This window comes from Olea europaea, chromosome 20 (assembly GCF_002742605.1).
Source record: "Olea europaea var. sylvestris chromosome 20, O_europaea_v1, whole genome shotgun sequence".
Classification (NCBI taxonomy): Eukaryota; Viridiplantae; Streptophyta; class Magnoliopsida; order Lamiales; family Oleaceae; genus Olea; species Olea europaea.
The window spans coordinates 631,558-638,987 of record NC_036256.1 but is presented as its reverse complement, the minus strand read 5'-3'; the positions used below and the strand labels follow the sequence as shown (position 1 = coordinate 638,987).

At 36.5% G+C, this 7,430-nt stretch overlaps 2 protein-coding genes across 2 annotated transcripts; one reads left to right on the top strand and one right to left on the bottom strand.

Annotated features, from left to right (window-relative positions):
- The first annotated feature begins 2,235 nt into the window (after positions 1–2,235).
- LOC111369326 (DNA-3-methyladenine glycosylase-like) lies at positions 2,236–4,059 on the top strand. Its single transcript, XM_022990804.1, has 4 exons — positions 2,236–2,632; positions 2,991–3,132; positions 3,227–3,368; positions 3,492–4,059. The coding sequence occupies exons 1-4, from the start codon at positions 2,263–2,265 to the stop codon at positions 3,768–3,770; spliced, it is 933 nt and encodes a 310-aa protein (XP_022846572.1). The 5' UTR covers positions 2,236–2,262; the 3' UTR covers positions 3,771–4,059.
- Positions 4,060–4,515: 456 nt separating this feature from the next.
- On the bottom strand, positions 4,516–7,167 carry LOC111369325 (phosphatidylinositol 4-kinase gamma 5-like). Its single transcript, XM_022990802.1, has one exon. It carries the CDS (start codon positions 6,703–6,705, stop codon positions 4,798–4,800), a length of 1,908 nt encoding a protein of 635 aa, XP_022846570.1. The 5' UTR covers positions 6,706–7,167; the 3' UTR covers positions 4,516–4,797.
- Positions 7,168–7,430: the final 263 nt, after the last annotated feature.

Below are 7,430 nucleotides of genomic sequence, written 5' to 3'. Positions count from 1 at the left end.
TGATATTATGTTCTCCTCATAGAGTGCATTAATATGATATATTTTTTATCGTGAAATTTTCGAATTGTAAATGTGCATTCTCACGTTGAAAGATAAGCGTGAACTTTTTTTTTTTTTTTTTTTATAAGTATTTAGTTTGGATGATATTCAAACGTGTAGACGGAAGAATAACCTACATATATATAGGCATGAGCCCAAGCTCACATGAGCTCATGCAAGCATTGCCTTTACTTGTCAATCTACTGAGTTAACTCGACTCTATTGAAACAATAAATCACGAGTACAAACTTGAACTTTCTCTGGGCTTGGATCTGAACCTATTCATAGAAGTAAAATTGTTTCAGAAATTATGATTGGAGAAAACAGATTCTTTAATACACGCTAAGGTGCATTGCATCACTTATTTAAATAGACATGAATACCCACTAATTTATGTAAACTCAATTCTAAGAATTTCCTGTCTTTCTTGGCAAAGAATATCTCATTTCTATTAATTTGTATTAGCCCATGTTTTGATTAACATATTCTGATAAAGAAGAACAAGAATAAAAGATGATATATCTTTGTCTTTGTAGGCAATGGGTTTACCTCATTCCTCTAAGGTAAATGAGTGGGACTTAAGTTTAATATTAGACCCACCGCAATTCATTGAGGTAAACACTTCAACTAAAAAGTGTAAATCGTCAAGGATAGATTTTGCCCCTGATTGTCTACCATTAAAGTAGGAAATTGAATTTTGAAATAGTGAATTTTTTGAGAATGTGTGGTTAAAAAATATATATATGCAAAATATTTTATTGTAAGAATGTGGTTAAAAATGAGTTTTGAAATAATGATACACAACAAATGCTTTGTCGTATGTATGTCATATTGAAAAATAGCGTGCACGTGAAATGTTATCTTATCTAGTACACTTTGTCGAACTCCATAATAATATCTTAAAATTGTTTAATCGTTTAAAACCTTGAGAACATTATGTTGCTTTTGAACTAATGACTTTTAAGTTAAGGGTATATTTCACAGTTGAGAAATGAAAATCTTTCACCACATCTTAATTTGTTTTTTCTTGGCAGTTAATTTGCACTTCGTAAAATAATCAAGATCAAATTACTCCATTGTTCACTGCACACTACAAATGATATGTTGTCTCAAAGATCAATGATGGTGTGTTTGATTACATTTATTTTTCATGGAAAATATCAGTTTTCTATTCAAATTCCTACTTGATGTGTTTGATTGTTAATTTTTTTCATGGAAAATATTTTCCAATTTTTGAAAATATGTCTAATTTTCCTTGTTTTGAAGGAAAATATTTTTCTTGGGTGGAGGTGGTTTTTATTTTCCTCAAAACAAGGAAAATATTTTCTTTTCGATGTGAAATTTTTCATATCAATCAAACACACTCTTAATTCTCTAGCCTTTTGCCCACTTCTGTAAACCTAGATATGAAATTATTGCTGATTTTTGTATAGCGGGTGACGTCTATCAATGACTTAAAAACCATGCTCTTTGTCATAAGTCCCTTGCATTATGGTGATGTCGTAACAAGGTAGTTGTAGTGGAAAGATGGATGAATAGGAGGAGAGAATTTCGACTTGGCGAACAAGGAGTAGTACATAATTGTTCACCTCTTATCTATCAACTATATCTTTGTAGGGTACCTCGGATTGGATCCTAGCTTTTGGGCAAAATGCGACAAAAGAAAAGGAAGGAAAATTCATGGACCAATTTGACCATCTCCACCCCATTGGAACCATGAGAATACGCGATAAGCACTTTCGATGTTCAGGATCACGAATTTCAAATGGATTCGTTAGTGGCTCAATATCCAATGAAGTATACAATCTTCTGCTATGACGTTTTCATTAACCAATCCAAGCATCAAATTTGTACTCATGTCCAGTTTTAGTTATTTCTAGACAACCAGACAACAATAAACAAAGTATCGCTCTCGACTAAATGAATTATTTTCCATCACGGCATTCATTCAATGCCAAACAACCGCAACTTATGTGATAATATTTTCACAATAAGAATCATTTTGCTGTTCGTAAAATTGTAGAAATCCATATATCATTTTCTGAAAATAATATACAAGTTAGATATACCTTTAGAATTTGCTTAAAACCTAAGTAGCAGATAACAAGGTACTTTTGAACTCTTTTCCTCTTACCAACTTCTTGACATCCTTATAAATTTCATTCACTTGAAATCTGTCCAATTTTAAGACTAGGAGCTGTGGAATTTGTTTATCCTTACAACATGTCCAAACAATATAGTACACAACGTGATATAGAGAAGAACAAAAGTATTCCGAAACAAAAGGAAAAACCAAACTGCAACATTTTATCGAAACACTTCAAGAAAATTTACCCAATTGGAATACATAGATCTTGTTCTTCACCTCTTTCTTTATCTTCTTTGTCATTATCTTTGTCACAGAACTCAATTGATTCTTCCTTTACAGCAGATTCTTCCACTCCACTTGATCAGAAAATCTTATCAGCACTACGTTTGATAGCGCCACCTGAACGAAGAGAGGTCCCTGCGACTAAAATTATCCGTCAACCTAGTGCAAGTCCTATTGAGGAAGGAGGCATAAGGAGGTGCAACTGGATCACGAGCAACAGTGGTAAGATTTATCCGACTCTTCATAGCTTGTAAAGACTATAATACAAAATGACAAACAAAATCCTTATATTTTGTTATTAGTATATAGTTAATCTAACTCATCTAAGAGCTTAAGTTTTATCGTGTGAGAAAAATTGTGATTATGGTTTTTCATTACCAGCATTGATTCATGTAACTCTTCTGAAAGTTATAATGTGAAATGAAAAACAAAATCCTATTAAACGACCTCATCTAAAAGCTTAAACAACTTTAGCATTTTTCTAGTCAAAAGTTGCGATTATGGCTTTTCCTTATATGCATCGATTCAAATGACTGCTGGGGATACTTGTAATATGAATATCAAATGATTTACCGAACAGAAAAAGTTTATGTACAATTCCACGACGAATGCTGGGGAGTTCCAGTTTATGATGACAATCAATTGTTTGAGCTGCTTGCATTGTCTGGGATGCTTATGGATTTTAACTGGACTGAAATCTTAAAAAGGAGGGAACTTCTGAGGTAAGAATTTCTGCTTATAATTTCCATTATATCTATCTATTTTAATACGATATATGGATTCTTAATGAAATCTTGTGTTTTGGATAAAACACAGAGAATCTTTTGCTGGTTTTGATCCCAACAACGTGTCTAAAATGGGAGAAAAGGAGATTCTTGAAATAGCCTCCAATAAAGAGCTAACTTTAGCAGAAAGCAGAGTTAGGTGCATAGTAGACAATGCAAAATGCGTAACAAAGGCAAGTCCTTTCTATAGTGTTTAAGAAAAGAAAAAGATGGATTTCATCTAGCCTAGAACCAACCATCCCAGGATGTGGCTTATATCGAAATGCTAATTGCATTGTGGTTCAATCTTTTTACAGATTGTTAGGGAATTTGGGTCTTTCAGCAGTTTCATGTGGGATTACGTGAGTTATAAACCAATGATCAACAGATTCAGATATCCTAGAAATGTACCTCTGAGGAGTCCAAAAGCTGAGGCCATGAGCAAGGACTTATTGAAACATGGGTTCCGGTTAGTGGGGCCCGTTATCGTGTATTCATTCATGCAAGCATGTGGGATGACAATTGATCATCTTGTTGATTGTTTCAGATATAGAGAGTGTGTAAATCTTGCAGAAAGGCCTTGGAGACATGTCTGATATATGTTGTTTCTCATGCAGTTCAGGTAGAATGGCTTCAGAACGATTTTTTCCCTTTTTCTTGCGAGTTTCTTTTTTTTTTTTTTTTGGGTCATAATTTAAAATATAAATTGTGTAACTTTATGACTGATTTGGAAAAGAAAATGTTGCTACCTATGTTAATCACTATTGCAATGATTTTTCTTTGAGGAGCTATTTATCATAGATTGTGTAAATATTTCAGTAGTTATCTAGATAATATTCTAGCTAAGATTTTTCTATAAAAATTAAGTTAATTTCTTTCTTCTCATTGATGGAGAGGCCTTTCTCAAAAAAAATGACTTCTGATGATGGAGACTTTCACCAAACATGATATTCTTATCTCCTTAACTGCCTTTGATTTGTACTTACAGTTCATCTTTGATTGCTGCCAATGACAAGATAGCATCAAGGAAATTTACCATCAAATATTCAAACCGTGTTTTAATGAGAATTCACTTGTCAATTAGATTTCTCCACGAGATATTGATGGTATTTTTGAACCTATTTCCAAAATACAAATGACGAATAACATCATGAATCAAGGTTACACATTTAAATAAAAAATACATCATTGGACTTGAATGCATCGAAGGCCCAATAATTTGTGTTACTTTTTTGACGAGGGGCCAATTTGTTGCTTTCCAATGTCTATTCTGCTTTGAAAGTCAGCATCAATGGAATTTGTGTCACTTGTGACACTTGAGGACCTGTGTTACATCTTTCCTGATGCAATACAATTATTAATCAGATACAATGTGCACAATAATATATGTCAAATAGACCTTAATCTAATACTCTCGACAAACTTAAATTCTGACTACTCAACTTTTGAAGTACAGATCAAAAGCCAAGCGAGGTGCAAGAATATTTACATCACTACGTCTTGCTACTACTCCTACCCTACGGCTACGAGAAATCATAAACCCAATTACCCTAAAAATCCTTCAACAAGCTTGTCATCTTATTCTTCCGTCTGTAATAGCAACATGTGGTAGTCATATATCTCTCAAAACTGGCAAGAAGTCCCGAGCCTCTGTCGTTGCTTCTGACCAATGGTCAAAAACTTGCGCTTAGCAAATGCTGGGTACAAAAGCTTCTGTAACTTCTCTAAAAACATTTCCCATTCTTCCTCATTCATGTCTGCTAGCTTCACAAAGCTCACACTCGTGGGAAGCAGCTCGTTTGCAGTCCCATGGCCTGATGATGAACTAGCAAGATAACAGTAGTCAGGCTTTGCTCCAGAAAATTTTGGGAACTTATGGCTCTTCTCACTTAAGTTTGTATTTTTAAGCGACATAGATGGCTTTGAAATGGTCGAGATCCTTTCAAGGACCGGATCCCCAGTGAATTCCTTTTCCAACTCTTCTCCCTCATTTTCCTCTTCCTCTTCAATGGTTTCCTCTAGCTTAGAAAGAGGAGTAAATGCATTAACACCTCCAAATCCAAAATCTGCCATGAAGTCCTCAAAGGCCAATTTTGGGTTCAAGTCAGATCCACCATCTTCGTAATCTATATCAAATTGAAATTCCTGGACGTCAGCTTCAGCCTTGGGCGTCATGTCCTCGGCAATCAGCCGTCTTGCCTCGATGCATATAGCCTCAAGCTCACTAGGTTCCTCCTTACCGTTGTGGAATTCCCTACTCATCATCTCGCCTATATCAGCAAGGAAAAGCCCATATGCCGCAGCTTCTTTAAGGAAAATTGTACAGAGGACCAGGACACGTAGACAAGCCTCTCGAATCATGGGGAGCTCTCTTCGCAGCATCTCTGAGTCCTGAATGGGATCAAGATTTTCTATATACTGAAGTTCATCATCTGAGAATGGTATTGAAGCTTGAGGCCAATGAATCCACTCAAAATATGGATCTTCCAAACTCTCAGGCAAGCAGAGGCCATGATCAATAGGAATAAGTTCCACTTGACCAAACCTCTCAACACCATCAAGCTTCCTAACTAAAAGATTACCCGCATGCCTATCTGTGTTAAGAATCCTAATGTCTAATATCCCGATGCGATGCATGGCAGAAACAGGGAAATTTGAGGTTCCATGATCGCTGGCATCAAAATCATGCTGAATGAACTGTTGAAAGGATGCAATCTTGCTGACAAGCTTCTTGCTCGGAGGCTTGTTTCCATTCACACCATTAACATTGAAGATCGAGTGGGTGATCTTCACTAATGCCGTGGGTGGCACATTTGCGAAATGATCATAGTCAAGAAGATAAGCAGTCACTTCTCTGTATCCTGTTTCCCCGACCCTCACTGTACGTTTTAAGCCCGGTTGCCCAAGAGCTTTGCCAACAAAGCACTTCGGATTGTTTGGTGCAAAAGGTTCTTCATCTGTAGGCTTCACAATGGCAACACTTTCATTTCTAATGTTTCTGAAGTAATAAGCCCCTCCAAGGCCACTATGAACAGGGAGTGGATCAACTCCATTATTCATTGCCTTGATAATTTCCTTAACAAGTTGTTTGGTCTTGGCGAAGGAATTCGAGTGCCCCAGTACCTCTATAGGGCCACTCTGATCCTTTTGTTGGATGTCACTGCCAGTGGGTGAGAGACATGGAGTTGAAGAGCTTCTATGAATTACATTCCGTCTCAGAAGAAGTGGGGAGTCATTTCGAACGGCACTGAGGTCATTTTTCAATACTGTATCACCAAATGTCAAAGAACTTTCCTCAGTGGGAAAGTTCAGGGCAAGCTGCAACCTCCTCTTCACGGTATTTGCATTGTCACTCCGGTCTAACTCCATTCCTAGAACACAACCTGTCTCGGTTTGCACAAAAACGCGTCTCCTTCCTGTCAGTTTCCCTTCGGTCCTATTGGTTCCATGGTACTCCCTGCTACCAAACGGACTCTTAAAAAGTGCCACAGCCATCTGGGTCTGAATAGGGTTATCCAAATCAGGAGACATGAGCAGAAGAGGAAGACCAACCCTGGTTCTTCTCACAGCCAGCAACGGAGATGGCGAAGGAAGAGGGAGTTTCAGTCATTCTCAATCAACCGCCAAAATCAGAAGCTGACTGAGATAGTACCAGATAAATATCTAATCCGATAATGATCATCAATCAGCAAATAATGATTTAATCTGCCTGCGACCAACCATATTAGAAAGCAGAAGAGAGAACAGCACTGATTTATTAGAATACAGAACCGCGGAGAGCGGAAAATATCAGATCACTACTATGAGAGAGCCATCTGGTGATTTAGATAAACAAACGAACATCATTTGCAGAAAAGAAAAGGACCACATCAAATCATAGATCAGGAAAATCATCCTCGGGTGGACTCAAGTATTTAAAGAAACGGAGCATTCATACTCAAAATAGCCACCTTTAATCATTCAAGATTCTCCTTCATGGGATTAATAATTATCAAAAGTAAAGAAAAAAACACGTACGACGAAGTGCTTTACACTGCATCCGCCTCTTATCAAGAACTGCTAGTATCAAAATCGCTATCAAGCTGTAATAAATTCTTGGTCAGCTAAATCATGCAGTGTACACGTAAGCCACTGAATATAATTTAACAAATCAATTAATTCTACAACTCTAACCCTGACATTACTAACAATTAAAACATTAAGCTCAATCTTGTTATACAAAAAACATTTCACATACACTAATAAAGTTCCTCCTT

Excerpts from the sequence above, each read along its gene's own strand:
- LOC111369326 (XM_022990804.1), top strand. The coding sequence starts at position 2,263 with ATGTCCAAACAATATAGTACACAACGTGATATAGAGAAGAACAAAAGT. Across the intron at positions 2,633-2,990 it reads CTGGATCACGAGCAACAGTG|AAAAAGTTTATGTACAATTC; the intron begins GTAAGATTTATC and ends TTTACCGAACAG. Across the intron at positions 3,369-3,491 it reads ATGCAAAATGCGTAACAAAG|ATTGTTAGGGAATTTGGGTC; the intron begins GCAAGTCCTTTC and ends ATCTTTTTACAG.
- LOC111369325 (XM_022990802.1), bottom strand. The coding sequence starts at position 6,705 with ATGTCTCCTGATTTGGATAACCCTATTCAGACCCAGATGGCTGTGGCA.